The following is a 19,063-nucleotide window of genomic DNA, read 5'->3' on the forward strand; positions in this document are numbered from 1 at the left end:
GTAACAAAAATCTTTATTTACAGCAGAGGTGGGCAAATATCAGTCCATGGACTGGATCCAGTCCACAAGGATTAGTTCCTGGAAGGCCCCCATCTCTCTATTTACATGTGCCTCCACAGGTGTCGGCCTATCACAGCTCTTGTTAGCCGCCAATCACTGTTTGCAGCCAATGGGAGTGGCGGAAAGCAGTGTCACAGTCTGCGACACCTGACACCACTCCCATTGGCCATGAACAGCATCTGCAGCCAATGAGATACATGATCACCTGATACCTGCAGAGGCACAGGTAAATGTGGCAGCAGTGGCCTGCCAAGGATTAACCCTAGCATGGTGCTGCTTTTTATTGCTCCCCCACTCCATTTAGAGTGAAGTTAATTTTGCAAGTAGGGGTAAATTGTCTTATTCTATTGAGTGCCTTCATTAAAACAGAATGATTCTTGCTGACGATAAAAGTAACAGGAGGAATGTGTTTTGTTCATCAAAATATACCTCAAATACTCCCCAAATCGCCATCCCCTAGCATTTTTTCTTAGTACTTGTTCATATAGTCAATTTAAAAGTTGTCTTTTTCCTTCTTTCTCCTCCCTTAGCCCACAGAGAGCATCACGCTTTTGAAGGTGGCCGTGGAAAACATTAACTGTGTCCTGTACAAAACCCATATTTGTCATCTGTTTTGGTAGTGGTCAGAGCGGGGAGATGGATGGGCAGAAGCCTTGTGGAAGCACCACATCTGCTGGTCATTTTCAGTTTGTTTCTAATGCTTTCTATTGGGCCATTATCACTCAAAATGAAGAAAGTGGTTGCCTTGATTACTAAACATGGTGCTCCTAACTTCTCTGGATTTCTACATTCTCCATTTTAGTTTCCTTATTGGGAAAGTAATCGGCCACCTGTTTTTTTTTTTTTCCAGTCAGACTGTATTTGTATTTGTTTTGTTAAACTTAGAGGACTTTCATTTATTTGAGGTAGCTGTACTGTATTTAGTAAAATGCTAATATGCACAAACATGATATGCTGCTTTTCTAGGCTTGCTGTACATAGAGAAAAACTTGCTTGGTGAAACGTGTTTTCAGTATTTGTTTTGAAACATTCCTATCATGTTAAGATTTACTCACTGTCTTTGTCCCAAGAGAGAAATTGCACTGCATTATTCTAATGTAACATCATCTGGTCTTGCACTGAGAGTAGCACACATACTGTAAAAATAAATAATAATCACTGAATGAGACCCTCCAAACAAAGAACACATTTGTATTGGAAATTCTGTGAGTTGTTGTAAACCAGCATTTAATTTATGAGCTCTCAAAACAGCACATTGAGCCTAGATCTTTCAATAAGTAGTAGGTTTTTTTTTGTATGCTTTCTTAGGAAGTTTTTTGGTGCACTCAATTAAAAAAAAAGGCTCTGAGAGGGAGCTGTGTTTAGTCTATAGCTTCACAAATTACAATCAGTCCTGTAGCGCCATAGAGACTAAGAAATTTATTAGGTCATCAACTTTCATGGGGTAAGACCCACTTCCTCAGGTGATTGCAATAGACTAATAGAATCCAGGGTTTATCTAGCTGGGAGTGGGAGAGAAAAGAGAATTAAAAAAATAAAAAAGGTTATCTGTCACTAGTAGGACCAACTGACAAAGTAAATTAAGTAGGATGTGTCCCATTCCTGCCAATATCAAAGGTGGGGAAATTGCCCTAAGTGTAATGCATTCTCCTAAATGGATCCTTCTCTTACCTTGTTTGGATCATTTTAAGCCTGTACCTGCACCCAGAAAGGCCAGTACCATAACTCCTCTTGGCTTCAGTGCAAGCAGATAGCCCCCACTGTATTCAGTTTCAGCTATGGCAGCGTCTTAAGCAAGGTGGTTTTGAATTTAGAAAAATGAGGTTAATTAACATTTTACAGCATGAATGTGAATATTTACAGTGTTAACCTCCAAGTGTGTTTTTGTCTATATTAATTATCAGTGGTTTCAGTATGTTTTATTATAGTACCAAAGATTTATTAACTTAGTTCTTTGTATTAAAGGAAGCTACAAAGTGGAAATGAATGTGTACTCCTCTGAGTATTACTGGGTTGATGTGTTTGTTTGGACAGTGTTCATCTTGCACTGATTTCCACATATTTGGTATATTAAGAGGCAACTGTTGAAATTAAATACATAAATAAATAAAATTTGCTTTTATTTCTACCATGTCATCTGTATTTATGAATTATAATTGTGCAGTTAGTGAGGATTATTAATTAAACACAATTTTTCTAAAATCAAATGACCTGCTTCAATAATTGTCTTCTGGAATTGAGTTACTAGAACTGCTTTCTTAAACCTAGATATGTTTGGATGAAAATTAGTTTCCAAGAAACTATATATATAATCCTAAGCATACATCAAAATATTTATTTTTAAAAATTCAAAATATTTTTGTTAGATTGTGACAAAAGGGCATGTTTGATTAACCTTTATCAGAACTGCCTCTTGTGTGTTTTAAGTAGTAAATATGATTTGGGGTTTGTTTTTCTTTTGAAAGATTACCTTTTCTTTTTACGTCATTTTAAACTTTGCATGTAGTTTGATGTTCGGAAATAAAAGCAAAGAGACTTTATGCTCCTCTTAATGACTTGCTGCTTTACAGTGTACATTGTTACAGTGTCTCAGAATATGACATTTACTAGTTACTGTTGTTTGCCTACGTGAGCACACTTGTGTCATGAATTGTAAGGATTTTGTTCCATTGTGTTGTATTAGGAACATATCCTTTCTTGGTTACCCCAGAAAAATTGGTTAAAAATTTTTAAAATTTTATATTTTAACTTAGAATAAACTACAAACTAAGGAAACTGTTTAAATTATTTCTAAGATTTCTTGATTACACCCTACCATTACACAGCAGAATATCTTGTAGAAATGCAAAGATGCACTTTGTGTGCCAGGTGACCTGCCTCTTGCTTATTTTCTGAGGTCCAGATTCAACAAAACACACACACACTTCAATTCCATTTCCTTAAGCATCTCGCTCAATAGGGATTGATTTATGCATATCCTTAAGGGCCCTCACCTTTACCTATGCTATGAAAGGGAATAGTCTCTACTTTGTATCCCCCTGGAAATGAGTAGTACCAGGACCCAGAAAGCTGGAGCTCCTGGTTCTGCACAAGCTGTTGTGAGCACGTTTGCCAAATTCACATAGCCAAAAAATCCTTCACTCAACAGTGTGGAGTTGCCAGTCAGTGTCAGGCCCTGTCTATACCACTGTGCACCATCAACCTAAGTTACACAACTTCAGCTACGTGACCTATGTGGCTGCAGTTGACGTACTTAGGCCTGCTTACCACATTATCTTCACCACAGTTAATCAACAGTTGCTTCTCTCCTGTCACCTCTGCTTGTTCTCCTCATTGTGGTGGATTATGGGAGTCAAGTGGAGAGTGCTTGGTGGTTGGTTTATCACAGCTACACTCTCCCAATGCCCAGATTGCTCAGGGTTATGAAGTTGGCGAGGGCACTTGTTTTACAATGTTAACTGTCAACATCTGTTTTCCTTCTGAGCGCGTGCTGGGGCTGGATAATGGCATAGCAGATGCCTCGTCTACTCCAATGTGACAGATTTTGTGAGCTTGCACCCGGAGCTAGCAGCAAACACAAGGAGATGCCGCTGCCTCTCGGGCACCTCAGAATATGATGTGGTTGGCAGAATGGAGAACTGGGTTCCAGGAGCACAAGTTGTTTGGTTTGGACGGCAGATTTTGTGGTTTCTGGGTTAAAGACTATGTAGTGGCTGGCGCCACTTGTTGAGCCAAAAGAACCATTCATTGTGAGATGTCTGGGAACCCACTTGGGTTGCGGGGAGGCAGCCAAGCTAACTGCCGACGACTCCTTGTGGCGGACGCCTAGCACAGGTATTCCACAGGAAGGGCATCCAGGGAACAGACAAGTGGCCTGGTAAAGGACTTAAAAGGCGGTACTGGATAAAGGAACAGAAAAGGGAAGGGAGTTTGGGAACACCTATAATTGGTACAGCAGGTAGCCAATCGCAGCCCCGATAGCCCACCTTAGCCCTCGTGTAAGGATGGTGGATGTAAAGGTCCAAGCTGTGGCTTGGCTGTGGGACATTGATGGAAATCAGTGGGGGCTGGTGGAGATCTGGGTAATTATTTAAACAAACATTGCTTGACCTGCGCTGTGTGTTTTTATCTGCTGGGTAGTCCCAGACATCTGTATAATAAAGTTGCCACCTGATTAAAACCCATGTGAAGTGTTTCCTGTACATCTTTTGGTGCATCCATTTTTTGACATGTTACAGCAGTGGTCCCAAAAGTGGTCACTCCAAAAACACCGCAAGTGTTTTTCTGTGAGGTGTTATTGTACCTGGAGATCTGCTTCATGGAACATGATGAAATGACCATTGCGGCGCTGTAAAATAACCTGACTGTTTTCAAGATTGGACGGTAATACAGAGGGTCTTGATTAATGTTCCCTCATCTTTCCCATCCATGGGCAGATTTTTTTTCTGTCTATGTGTGGCATAAATTTTATTTTCATGGCGGCATGTGTGAATGTGCACCACCAGGAGAAACACCATCCTTGCTGGGCAGTATTGGAATCTCTCTTGAGCAGCTGCACAGCCACACATCTTACAGGGAACCCTGGATGCGATTCCTTGTTCTAAAAATCGTAACAGCATTTGCAAGTTTAATGGTGTTGGCCCTGGTTTCCTTGCCGAGTGACTGCATTTTGCTTATACCATGTAAATTCAGCAGAGGAGAGCGTTTTCTTACACAATGAGAACTGAAGTGTTGCTTTGCACTATGAAACATTTTACTCACATCCAAGTTCAAAGCAGGTGAAGTGATGCTTGTATATAACTATAAAGCACAGTAAGTTTTCTTCAGCAGAAGGTATGACATTTGCAGTGATGTATTTGAACAGGACACAGCCTCAAACTGAGCCTTGTCTCCCCAAAGTCAACACTAATTTTGTGCTCTCTTTTTAAACACATATTGCTGCACAGTAAATTTGTGTGGAAATAGGAGTGTCACAATCTTACCGGCACCAGCCCCATGACGTTTAACTTGTATTTCATATGCAGACTCCCTAAAGTTTTTGAACTGTGGCGTGGATCCCTTTGGGGATCTTTGTCTGTGCAGGGGGTTTGCCGACCAGAGGTGGAAAACCACTGTTCTGTGGAAATGACAACGATTCGTGGACCCCTTAGTGCAGTCTGCAGATTCCCAGATAGGAAGCCCCTTTACTGGACTATAGCACTGTTTGGGATTTGGATCAGATCTCACAAACAAGACAAAGTCAGGCCATGGCTGTGGCTGGCTGCGGGTCTTTTATCTGGGACAATGCTTTTTATGGCGCTGGTACTTACTGGTACTAAGAACCAGCATCTTGGAGTCCCAGCCGTGGCATTCGCTGGGGAGGTGAGGAGCCGGCTGAGTACCAGCTCCTCTTTGGCTTACAAAAAAGCACTGAGCTAGGGTATTGGAGGAAGTCATAGATGGTAACTCCACCTCCTGAGTTAGTGCTTAGCCTGTGCTCTGGTGCACTGTCAGTAACTCCACGGGGCTATTTTCAAGACTGGATATTAATACCGAGAGTCTTGACCAGTGTTCCCTCAGTCAACACAGAGGAATTTGCAACAATTTGTGTTGCTCTTTCCCTAGATGGTTTGTGTTTGGAGGAGGGAGGAGTGGCAATTGACCATGCAGCTAAAAATTGCACTTTTCTATTGGTGGAATAAAAAGTAGAGTGTCAGGTGCCTACCAGAAAGAAACCAGCTGATTGAGGGACGAATCTGGGAGCTCTTTGTATTTCCTTTGACCGGCCATTCCAATCCTCTTAACAGGAATGCCCAGAACAGATCACACATTTGCATTATCTCCAATTCATGACACTCAGTGCCTGCACATGAAGGATACAACAGACTGAGAGGTGCTAAAAGCCTTAGGTACTATATGGCTTCTTCCAGCTGAACATGTGACCGACCCAGACTAGCCAGCTGCTGTAGGCTCATGGAAGGGAGATATGCTGGGCTCTGGGTAAACAGATTCCACTGCCCTGAGTGACTATTTGCATGCTGTGAAGTGGAGCAGGTCTAAGCGGGCCCAGTGCTAAGGCTCCTCCCCCAGCTTAGTGGGAGGGGCTACTGGGCCCAAGACGCAACTGATTGCTTGGGGCAATCAAGCAGGCACCTGGGGCCAGTTAGGAGCTTGCCAGAAGCAGCAGGCTAATCAGAGCACCTGCAGGCATTTAAAGCCTGCTGGGATTTGTCTAAAAGGTCTCCATGCTGGGCAGGTAGGAGAGAAAAGGTGCACTGGTGAGTTCTGAGGCTTGGGAGCAAGGTAGAGGGCTGTGAAGCAGCAGGATGAATGTGCCAGGTACCAGTGGGAAGGAGTGTTTGGGGAAGTGACCCAGAGAAGAAGCTGCTAAATTGGAAGTAGAGGAAACCCTGTTTGTGGCTGCTGCCTTAGGGTCCCTGGACTGCAATGCAGTAGAGGGCAGGCCTGGAAACCCACTTGCTCCCCTGCAACCTTCCCACACCCTTACAGGGACCCCTGCTCTGAGTGGAAGCCAGCACTAGGGAAGGGGCTTCACCCCAAGCTGTGGACTAGGCTCTGATGCGGATGGCTCAGTGGATACTGCCTCTGGCCTCTTGTACAGGGAAGGCAGCTGTGTGCAGGGTCACAGTGAGCCTCTGAGACAAACACTAATCTGTCTGAAGTGCAGGATGCTAGTGGCCTGGCCAGAGCTCTGCCCCGATAGGTATACAAAGCAGAACGGCCTTTGTGTCTTGCCTGCTGCAAAAGAAAAAGGTCTTGTTAAATCACAACGTATACCTTTCCCAGCACACTGTCTTTTAGTCACATTCTTGAATGTGACAGTCTCTTTTTCTTAAAAACGAAGAGGAGAAAATGCAGTTCATTTCTTGGTCCTCTCCTTTTCATTCTTTATCTGAGGATGGGGGTGATGAGAACAGTACATTTAAATATAGCAGGCAATCCCTTGTTTTGATTTAAAAAAAGAATCTGCAGTCTTAAGTGCCTTAACTCTGACAGGTCTCCTACCTTCCTACGTTGACACGTTAACAAAGGATGAATTACGCCACAGCTCCCAAACCACTCAAGACATTTAAAATGTAGCGTGTGCAGAGCAGGGGTGCGGGGAGGATGAGAACCTGTCTGTACACACCACTTCCAGAAAAGCCAGACCTCTTTCCTGTTGGGTTGCATAGGTGTATGGCATTCGCTTCAGGAAAGGTGCGTGTACATTGGAAACTTTTGGGAGCAGGGACCAATGTCCTACATGCAACGTCTAGCACAAGAGGTTTCTGGTCAATAACCAGAGTTCTTAAGTGCTACCACGCAGAGACTATGGTGTTTTCATTGCCTTGTATGCACAGGACTATCACTTCACTATGTGAATGATGCAGTGCGCATAGGCCCTAATATTTGGCCCTTTGTGTTGTGTCTGTGTTGTCATTGCATTGTTTCTTTATAGTTTATTGACTCTGCAGAAAATGGACCATAACAACAAGCCGAGTCAAACATATCTGTAGAAGTCAAATAACAAGCAGTCCTGGGACACCTTAGAGACTAGCTAATTTATTAGGCCATAAACTGTTATGAGAAAAGCCTGCTTCTTCAGGTGAATGGAGTAGAAGAATAGAATCCAAGGTTTATAAATCCAGCTGTATAAACTCTGGGTTCTATTGTCTATTCCGTTCACCTGCGGAAGCAGGCTTTACCCACATATGCTCAGGATCTAATAAATTCGTTAGTCTCTGAGGCGCTTTGGGACTGCTTTGCTGTTTGCGATGCTACAGACTAACACAACTCCCCCTCGGAGACAATGTCGACATCAACGTACACTTCGTTGTAACTCATGCATGAAAGGTACCAGCAATTTTAACATTATGCTGCCCAAGTGGATTGTCTGGGGAGGGATACAACCTTGCGGTATGCGGAGCGGCTGCAGCATGTAAAACAACCCGGTTTAGTGCAGTATGCCCGCCCGGGCCGGGGCGCTCTTGTCTGCTGCCCTTGGGAGGAAAGCACTTGCTGCTGCTTCCCTTTGCTCCCCATGCTGCGGAAGCACTCACATGCACCGGTGATACGTGGGGCTTTTGTCATCGTGGGGCTTTTGCTGGCCCTGGCACCTGCCAACAAGACAACAGGCGCGAGTGTGTGTGAACTCCTCAGGCTCACAGATCTGAACCACCACCTGTCAGCTCCCACTGGGGCAACCCTGTCGGCTCCTCCCGGCAGAAGAAGGGGTGAGCCTTCAACCTTCCACGTGTAGTACATGGCACCCACCTTTATTGCTACAGCCTATGATGGCTGCTGACCAGGCAGTCCCATTCCTGCTTGTACTTGGCCCAGCCTGGAAATATTGGAGCAGAAGTCAAACAGTTAAACGGCCACCTTCTGACAGTGCAGATTAATACACTACCGCAGAGGCGAGGCAAAGCCCTATCTGCTGTATGCAGCGTGGGCACTGACAGCTCTCACCATGCTGCAGGCGGCATCTCCAGAATCACATGAGGCTGCCTTTGGCAGTCTTCCCAGGAGTGAGAGCACCTAGGGACATCAGCTGAGAGGGTGGGAGCTTGGAAATCTTCCACTGCAGGCAAGAGGATTTCTTGGAAAACCCAGGGAAGCATGGTTCTGTGAATGACCGTACCCAGCTCCTATAGGCAGTTTTCATCAACAGACCTCAGAACACTTGGCAAAGGGGCCAAGTATTGTCCCCGTTTTACAGGTGAGAAAACGAGGCACCAAGAGATCTAAGTGATTACACTCTGTAAGGTACCGCAGGACTTGTCATTTTTAAACGCCTGTCAAGGTTCAAAGCGAAGGTCTTGCACTCAACTGGCCTGAGCCATGGTGAGTGTGTGGCCAGCGACTCAAACACTTATATAATCAGAGGGCTGCAAAGAGTCTCAACATGCTGATACAGAGCCAAAACCTCAGTCCAGGGCTTGACACATCCCCAAGTTACAGCACCACGTTTCAGTGTGATTGCTTGGTTTGGGGAATAGGGGGCAGCTAAAACATATTTAAGTGTGCAGCTCAGTCCTGCCAAAGGATCCCCTGCTGTGGTTCCTTTTGCCCAGACAGAGCCACCCTGACTTCACTAAGGCTTCATGCAGATTTGGCTGCCTATGAGTGAATTCCACTGGGGGGTCAGGCTTGGGGTTAGTTAGGCTACACTCAGGCCTGACAGTTGGTGGGAGCAGCTGCCCTGGGGCCCTGCAACTCAGTCCGGGGGTCCTGGCTGCCAGAGCTGTGGGCCCTTTAAATTGCAGCGAGAGCACAGGGCAGCATGCTCTGGACAGGACTAAGGAGGGGTCCTGAATGCAGCTTAGGCAGAGAAATGTCTTGTCTTCTGCAACTCACCAATTGCTATATGTCCCAATGCCTAGAGAGAGGCAGCACTCTCCCCTGCTCAGGGGCAGAAACCGGTACCTAGGACACATACTGCAAACACTTTGGTTCTGAGTGAATTTAAAGACCTCCAGAGTTTGGCAGCAGCCAAGCAAGGGTTTCCTTGATTGCAGTGTCACCTTAAAAGGATTTAGGCACATCAATCTGTGGGCTAAGTGTCTCAGTACCTTTGTGGACTTGGGTCTAAATCCATTAGCTTTATACAGTTTAGTCACAGAGGGCCACAAGGAATCACGCTTGGTTATGTACGAGTACACTCACTGCCCTGAGCGGTCGACTCTTCTCTTTCTAGCTATGATTATTAGTCTTCTGAATAGTTCTCATCGTGCACATGCCAACCAGGGTATCTTGGAAAAGGGGACTACTGTGTGTGTCTTTTGGCCCAAGCAGGGTGGAAACGTTCTAAATTTCAATGAAAAAGATTTATTTTCCTTTTCGGTGCCTTATTAATTTCTAGTCACATGGCAACCTGTGCTGCAAGGCACTGCATTGCCAAGGCCCTAGCAGGACCAACGTGTCATCTGGTGCAGCACTGTGTTATCAGAGAGAGCTGCAGCATAATGTGCGGTCCTACACTATTTGCTTTTAAAAAAGATTGTTAACTATTTCTTGTGGGGAAAAAACTATTTTTGACAAGGGCAAGTTACTTTTTCCAGAATGGTCAGTCTTTGGCTGAAAACCCATTCCTCTTGGGCTGTGGACTAAATATCAGTGAGAACCACTGGTCTAATGAGCTGCACGTGGGACTACTGTTTCTAATCCAATGATTCAGGCCTTGTTCATGTCATCCAATTTCTCATACTAAACCATGTTCCCTCTCCCACAGGGTGTTTCTGAGAACTAATTAATGATTAGCTATTTATTAAATGCCAAGTCTTGTTGTTTCACTAGAGCCAAAATAAGACTCCTGGGACTAGAGCTGTTAAATCTAGATGGGAGGTGGAACTGATCTTCTTCCCCCACTGTAATGGTGATGCCAGCATCACAAATGAAATTGTCAGGCAAGGAATACGGTTGTTTCAGAGCAATGCTTTCAAAGCCGGCTCGCCGGCCCGATTTCACATGTGCAAGCAGAACAATTTATATATTTAACTTCTTGGTTTGTGCAGACGGATGGGCAGTGAGCCATTACGAGGATCTGGACCCACAAATTGGAGAAATTGTTTTGAAAGATGGGGCAGTTTGATTACTGGCTCGTTAAATGTTTGTCTTGAGTCTGGTCTTGGAACTGTTAGTGGTTACGTCTGTAAGTCGTAAGAGACGGAACGTATGGGAAAGAAAATATTGGTACGTTGGATTTGTATTACTTTAGCCTGCAGACAGGCACTCCTATGGGGAAAGAGATTTACAGAAGCAATAGAGCAGTAGTTTTACTTTCTGGGGATGGTATAGAACTGTGAACATTTTAACTTGTAGATTAATATCAAAAAGTTGCTGATTGTTCTCAATATTTTGCTGTGACTCATCAGACAAACGTTAACAGGACATCAGTTTTACTGACTTCTTAGTACTTTGGGTTAATATTCACCCACATGCTGGAAATAATGCACTTTAGCCTACCATCTGGATGAACTGACCTTCAGTAGAACCTCAACATTACAAACTCCTCGGAAACGGAGGTTGTTCGTAAATCTGAAACGTTTGACTCTGAACAGACCGTCATGGCTGGTCCCCGTAAATTTACTGCTGAATGCTGACGTAACTGAGCTTTGAAACTTTACAGTGCAGAAGACCTGCTGCTTTTCTCCATCTCCACTGAAATGAAACAAGCTGAGAAATGGTTTCTTCAATTTGTCCATCTGTTTGTAGCTGTTACTTTTATCTCAGGTCTGTACTGGATTTGCTTTATTTTTTTTTTATTTTGATCTGATTCAGAATGAGTGGTGTGATTGACTGGTGCCTTCGTAATGCTGCTTTTCGTAACTCTGAGGTTTTGCTGCGCTTCATGGAAAAGCTTTTTGAGGGTATGTCTTTGCTGCAGGGAAGATCGACCCTGCCATGGTCTATCCCCTAGAGTTTGATTTCAGTGTGCCTAACAGGGACACGTTAAATCACACTTACTGGGCAACTGTGTCGGTACGGGTACTCCTGCCCCACATTAGGAGTAGGGGATGTCGATGGGAATGTGCTCCAATCAGCCTCCTGTAGCAGAGACCGTGGGAAAATCCAAATTAAGGTACGTTGACTCCAGCTCTGTAATTAACATAGCTAGAATTGCATACCTGAATTCAACTTTCTGCTGTGGTGTAGACCTGTCCTCAGTAAAGCTGGTTGGAAAAAATAATGTGGTGAAATATTTCACAGTTCTGGAGTTGCTTTTTTCAGCATTTGAAATTTGTTTCTGAACTTCAATTTTTTCATTTATAAATTGAGGTTTCATTTTTACCTTACCCCTCCTTTTATTGCCCCTTTCCTCCCCTAGAAAACTAAAATCAAGCATGTGCTTAAATTCAGAGACTACTGTTCTGCAAGGTGGGTGCCAACCTTACAGCAAGTCCTCCTTTATTCTGCACTGGATAGCATCACTTGGTCAATAGGGCGCTATTCAATGTAGGAGTGTCAGAATTGGGCCCTCAGACAGCAGGACGATCTGTAAAGTAACTTCGTTGAAATCTGCACTAAAACAACCTATTTGTGTTCCAAAAACACGGCCCTGCAGAACTCAATAGGCGTTTTGTTGTTGACTTCAATGGGGCCAGGGCTTTGCCTACAGAATTTTGACAGAAAACACAGTAACTGTTTTGTTTTTTATTAACAATGGCTCACACACAGCTATCGTTTGATCAGATTGGATTTAATTTTCATTTGTTGCAACAAAACTTATTTTCTTGGCTCTAGTGTTTCTCCTGTAATTAATTACTGTCCATTTACTTGGCTGGTGGAAAATCCTATTGCCTCAGCAGGATTCCTGGAGGAGTTTCTGCATCTGCTCATTCCAGTTGTTTGTATTTCATTCCATGGCCCCAGCTGATACAAATGGTCTGTGCTGCTGAGCTGTTTAGTAGAGTTTACTCAACGCTGCTAGAACCATTATGTCACTAACATCTCGTCTGCTGCAGTGTTGTTTGCCTTTATTAGCGGAGTTCAGGGCAGGGTGACGAAAGTATTTTATTTTCCTATTTTATGCCTTCAAGTTCAGGCACAACACCGCACTAGGGTCAATGCTATGTATGCCCAGCTACAGCAAAGCCCCCCCCTGTTTATTCTCTCTCACTTTTTGTTTTTAAACTCTGGTTGCATTTTTCACTGCAATCCTTCCAGATTAGGATGTACGTTATTTAGTAGCTCTAGGAAGAATTAGAGTTCAGTGAGACTACATGGTACATTGGAAGATGGACCCTGATTGGGTCCGAGGTCAATTTCATGCACCTGGTAGAAACGCACAAAATCAAACTATCTGGGATTGGCAATTGGCCCTTGTGCACCTCAATATCAGGAGGAGTAAGGGAGGTTGATGGTAGAGTTTCTCCTGTCAACCTTCCTCTCTGAAGACGGCCCCATAAATTGATCATAGATAAGTCAATTCTAGCTATGCTAATGCCATAGCTATAATTGTGTATCTACAATTGACTTAACTCCCTAGTGTAGACCAGGCGTAAAACCTTTTACATCCATGAAAACAAAGAAACCTCAGATGTGAAATATTTTTTTTTGTCTTTGGCATCTGTGACAGGCTACACCACTTGTGTTCCCATCCTACACATTACTGTAGTAACTTTTGTACAAGCATATCACACAATCACAGAATCACAGGGCTGGAAGGGACCTCAGGAGGTCATCTAGTCCAGCCCCCTGCTTCAAGCAGGATCAACCCCCACTAAGTCATCCCAGCCAGGACCTTGTCCAGCCGGGACTTAAAAACCTCAAGGGATGGAGAATCCACCACCTCTCTAGTCAACGCATTCCAATGCTTCACCACCCGCCTGGTGAAGTAGTTTTTCCTAATATCTAACCTACACCTCTCCCTCTTCAACTTCAGACCATTACTCCTTGTTCTGCCATCTGACACCACTGAGAACAGTTTCTCACCCTCCTTTTTAGAGCTTCCCTTCAGGAAGTTGAAGGCTGCTATTAAATCACCTCTAAGTCTTCTCTTCTGTAAACTAAACAAGCCCAAATCCCTCAGCCTATCCTCATAGGTCATGTGCTCCAGACCCTTAATCATTTTTGTTGCCCTTCACTGAACCTGCTCCAGTAAATCCACATCCTTTTTATACTGGGGGGCCCAAAACTGTACACAATATTCCAGATGTGGCCTCACCAGTGCCGAATAGAGGAATAACTACTTCTCTAGATCTGCTCGAAATGCTCCTCCTAATGCACCCTAGTATACTGTTAGCCACCTTGGCTACAAGGGCACACTGTTCACTCATATCCAACCCTTCATCCACCATAAACCCTAGGTCCCTTTCCATCGTACTGCTGCTGAGTCAGTCGATCCCCAGCCTATAACAATGCTTGGGATTCTTCTGCCCCGGGTGCAGGACTCTACACTTCTCCTTATTGAATCGCATCAGATTTCTTTTGGCCCAGTCATCCAATTTATCCAGGTTCCTCTGGATTCTCTCTCTACCCTCCAACGAATCTACCTCTCCCCCTAGTTTTGTGTCATCTGCAAACTTGCTGAGGGTGCAATCCAGTCCCTCATCTAGGTCATTAATAAATATGTTGAATAACACCAGCCCCAGAATCCAGATATTGAGCCATTGACCACTACCCATTGGGCCCGACCATCAAGCCAGCTTTCTATCCATCTTATAGTCCAAGGATCCAATCCATATTTCCTTAACTTATGGATAAGAATGTTGTGGAAGACCATATCAAAAGCCTTTCTGAAGTCAAGGTATATCACATCCACTGACTTCCCCATGTCCACAGAGCTTGTTACCTCGCCATAAAAGCTCATCAGATTGGTCAGGCAGGACTTGCCCCTGGTGAATCCAGGTTAGCTACTTTTGATCACTTTCCCCTCTTCCAAGTGCTCCAAAACTTATTCCTTGAGGATTCTCTCCATTATTTTCACAGGGATTGAGGTAAGGCTGATGGGTCTATAGTTCCCTGGATTGTCCTTCTTTCCTTTTTTAAAGATGGGCACTACGTTTGCCTTCTTCCAATCATCCGGTATCTCCCCTGATCTCCAAGAGTCTTCAAGGATAATGGCCAATGACCTCTGCCAATTCCTTCAGTACCCTGGGTGCATTAAATCCAGACCCATGGACTTGTGTGCATCTAGTTTTTCTAGATAGCTCAGAACTTGTTCCTTCCCCACAGATGTCTGCCCTCCAGCTTCCCATACTGCATTGTCTAGGACCGTCATGTGGAAGTTGACTTTGTCCGTGAGGACTGAGGCAAAAAAAACCATTGAGTACTTCAGCTTTTCCTGCATCATCTGTCACTAGGTTACATCCTTCATCCAGTAATGGCCCTTCACCTTCTCCGATAACCTGTTTATTGTTCACATGCCAGTAGAAACCCTTCTTGTTACTCTTCACATCCCTTGCCAGCTGCAATTCCAATTGTGCTTTTGCTTTCCTGATTACTGCCCGGCATTCTCTAGCCGTATGTTTATACTCCTCCTTAGTCAACTGTCCACGTTTCCATTTCTTGTACGCATCCTTTTTGAATTTAAGCTGACTAAGGATTTCCCTGTTAAGCCAAGCTGGTTGCCTACCATGTTTGCATTTCTTACTATGCAGTGGGATCGTTTGTTCCTGTGCCTTCGGTAAGACTTCTTTAAAATACTGCCAGTTCTCTTCAACTCTTTTCCCCTTCATCTTCATTTCCCAAGGGATCCTGCTCATCTATTCTCTCAGGGAGTCAAACTCTGCTCTTCTGAAATCAAGGGTCTGTATGTTGCTACTCACCTTTCTTACTTTAGTCCAGACCATGAAATCTATGATCTCATGGTTGCTGCAGCCCAGGTTCCCTCCCACTTCTATTTCTTCTCTTAGTTCTTACCTGTTTGTGAGCAGCAGGTCAAGTTGCGCACGACCCCAGTCGGTTCCTTTAGCACTTGTACCAAGAAGTTATCTCCAACATTCTCCAAAAACTTCCTGGATTGTCTGTGTGCTGATGTGTTGGTCTCCCAACAAATGTCCGGATGAGAACCAGGGCCTGTGATTTGGAAGCTTCACTTAGCTGCCTGAAGAAAGCCTCATCTATCTCCTCTCCCTGATCTGGCGGTCGATAACAGACACTAACTACAACATCACCTCTATTACTTCCACCTCTCAGATTAACCCAAAGACATTCAACTGGATTTTCTCCTTCCTCATACTGGAGCTCTGAGCAATCATACTGCTCCCTCACACAGAGCGCAACTCCTCCTCCTTTTCTCCCGTCTGTCCTTCCTGAACAATTTATAACCTTCTATGACCGTGCTCCAGTTATGCGAATCGTCCCACAAAGTCTCCATTATTCCAACCACCTCATACTTCTTTGACTGTGCCAGGGCCTCTAATTCTTCCTGTTTGTTCCCTAGGCTTCTGGCATTAGTGTACAAAAGTCTTAGAGAAGGGGCCGATTGCCCCACTTTCTCCTCTTCACCCAGTGTCATTTCCAAACTTATAATTTGCTGGCCATTATTGTCCTGGTGAAATGTATGTAGCAACATTGTACGTGAAATAAGATTCCCCTGCATGGTGTTATAACTGTGTTCCAAAACCCACAGCCCCACCCTGGCAGAAGTCAGGTACGAAGGCACATGTGCTTGCTTTAATTTACGTGTAAGCAGTACACAGTCATCAAGCAAGGAAGGGAAGCAAAGGAAACTGAAACAGGTGAAAGAACAGCCAGCAGGGAACATCCTTCCCCATAGATTGTTTGTCTCCTATTCCCAGCTGGAAAGGCTGTTCAAAGAGGAACAGGTGCCTAAAAAAGCCAGGTTGTACCCTAAGCGATCCTCTCCCTCTGTCTGTTTCTGGCATTGCCCCTAAGAAGATAAAGACACTAATTTGTTGGAAGCATGTGATGAGAATTTTCACTTGAATACAGTTTGTCTCGCTCGGCACTGATAAGCATTTTACCATTAATTTTTTTTGTAACCCTTTCTGACACTAATGCCTCATTGCTTGCACTGCCCATAACATTTCTCTGTGGAGTTAACAAACTTACCTAACCCAATGTGTTTTAAACTGAAGTGTCTGGTAACTCTAGTTTAGACTACTAGATCGTATATTGGCCCTTTCAAGGAATACTGGAGTTAAAACATTTGTACTGTCCAAAAGAAGGCTGCACAGTACAGGAAGTGGATTTCCAGGGGGAAAGCCTGGACAGAAGGTGTGTTGGCGGTCACCCAGCAACATAGCCCACGTTGGTGAGAGTCAGGGTGTAACTGGCTGGCTGCAGTTATACACAGATCACTCAGATTGTGGCTTGCAATGCATGCTGGAAGGCTGCTTGTGAGCAGTCCAGTTTGGAGGTATTAGAGCAAATCATTCAGAGGCATCCAAAGGTGTGGAGTAGGGGTGACTCAGTCCTGCTTTAGTCTGAATTGTACACCCATGTTTCCAAAGAATCAGTTTCCAGCCTTCTAGTAAATCACTGAATCATTGTTTTGTTTTTCCTGCTGCAATTGACAAACTGCAGCTACTGATAGTCAATCAGTAATAACCAAGTTTGTATAATATTACACATCTTTATGTCTAGCTGTCTGAGTGAGAAGGTAGCATGTCTTCAAGGAAAAAGATTCTCTGCTTTGTGCTCATGGCCTGTACTACAACATTCTTTGGAAGCTCTTAGTTGTTGGTAATAGGAGTTTTGGCAATAAAACATTCTTTAAGTTCTGTGTGGAGTCTAATGGGCTGGGGACTGACTGGTTAAGTAACAGTGCAGCAGAAAAGGACTTGGGTATTGCAGTGGACGAGAGCCTGGATATGAGTCAACAGCGTACCTTTGTAGCCAAGAAGGCTAATAGCATATTCGGCAGCATTAGGAAGAGCATTTCCAGAAGATCTAGAGAAGTTATTAGTCCCCTCTACTCAGAACTGGTGTGTCCATATCTGCAGTAGTTCATCCAGTTCTACACGCCCCCCCCCGACCCCAGTGCAGGAAGGATGTGGATGCATTGGAGAGTCCAGTGCAGGGCAGCAAAAATGATAGGGGGCTGGAGCACATGATCTACCAGGAGATGCTGAGAGATTTGGGCTTATTTAGTTTGCAGAAGAGAATAGTGAGAGGCAAGTTGATAGCAGCCTTCAACTTCCTGAAAGGGAGCTCTAAAGAGGTAGGAGAGAGGCTGCTCTCAGTAGTGACGAATGGCAGAACAAGGAGCGACGGTCTCAGGCTATAGTTGGGAGGTCTAGGTTGGAAATAAGGAAAAACTATTTCACCAGGAGAGTGGTGAAGCACTGGAATGCATTACTGAGAGAAGTGGTGGAATCTATCCCTGGAAGATTCTAAGTCCCAGCTTGACAAAGCCCTGGCTGTGATGATATAGTTCGTGATAATCCTGCTTTGGGCAGGGGGCTGGGCTCAATGACCTCCTGAGGTCCCTTCCAGCCATAGGATTCTATGAGATCAGTGGGGAAATATCTGAAAAGCTTTGTTGAATTGAAAATAATGGTAATAAAGCTACCATAAGATGGCACTGTAACATAAACTATGGAGCAAGTCACTATATGCTATAAGGACTGAAATAAATACAACTGTATTTATCCTACTCATTTGCATACACAAGCATGCTCCCTGCTGAAAAATGGCAAGAGAGAAAGAGGACATATGCAAGAATAATTCTGCAATGAGTCAGTGAGACTCCCTCATTGAGTGCTGGGCTGGGCTCTTCCTGCTTTTCCTAAATGCATAATGCATTAGGAATCCGCATAAACGGCACAAAAAAAGAGCTATCGAGACAAAGCAAGGAAATAGGCCTGTTTTGAAAGCTGCCAACAATTTGAAAATGCATTTGATTTCTGTACCTTTTGACAAGTATCGGCAGAACTGAAGTAGCCATGTCCTGGGCCCGAACTAGATTGGTGCATTTGGCCTGGGATATCGTCTTCTTTTTAACACATTAAGCTTAAGGTCATTTTCTAGCAATGGGGGCAAACATGCAACAGTAAAAGTAAGGACCAGATTTAAGCACAGGTCTCCCTCAGGGATTGAACACTTCATCCCCTAGGGTATTCCTGTACCAAATGGGGAAACTTGTGCCCACTTTTTTCTCTGCATCTCTCCAAGGGCCAGGGGCCATCTAACCTTCTGTTTCCCAAATATCATGAACTAGAAAATTGGTTACAGTTGTATATTCTGACTTCCTGGTTTTGGCTTTCTCCTGCAAACGAATCCCTTGCTCTATACAAAAGCACCATAGTCTGCTCCAGCCAGGGGCAGGGGGACTGGTGGAATACCATGGTGATCAGTGAGAGCTGAATTTGGCCCCAGATGTCTGATACCCATATTATCGAAAGCCATCTTGCTGAAAAGTAACATTATTGGACACACACCTGTGGGAATGTGCAACTTCAGAGACTGTAAAGCAGTTGCAATTTGATGTCAGGTATTTCTACAGCCTCTCAACCTTTAATGCCTTTTATCATACAGTTCCCTGTGTGGTAGAGTGGGGAAGAGGGATTGACGCAGAGGGAAACATGGTCACAAACACGGAGGTGACTGAGAGTAT

At 44.3% G+C, this 19,063-nt stretch overlaps 1 protein-coding gene across 1 annotated transcript in view; it reads left to right on the forward strand.

Annotated features, from left to right (window-relative positions):
• EIF4E3 (eukaryotic translation initiation factor 4E family member 3) overlaps positions 1-4,235 on the forward strand; it is a 35,316-nt gene extending 31,081 nt beyond the window's left edge. Inside the window, exon 7 of the mRNA XM_075005532.1 lies at positions 591-4,235. Within this exon, the coding sequence (XP_074861633.1) occupies positions 591-637 (47 nt within the window). The 3' untranslated portion in view covers positions 638-4,235. The remainder of the gene's footprint in view (positions 1-590) is intronic.
• The last annotated feature ends 14,828 nt before the right edge of the window (positions 4,236-19,063 follow it).

The sequence above is a fragment of the Carettochelys insculpta genome, chromosome 11 (genome assembly GCF_033958435.1).
Source record: "Carettochelys insculpta isolate YL-2023 chromosome 11, ASM3395843v1, whole genome shotgun sequence".
Taxonomy (NCBI): Eukaryota; Metazoa; Chordata; order Testudines; family Carettochelyidae; genus Carettochelys; species Carettochelys insculpta.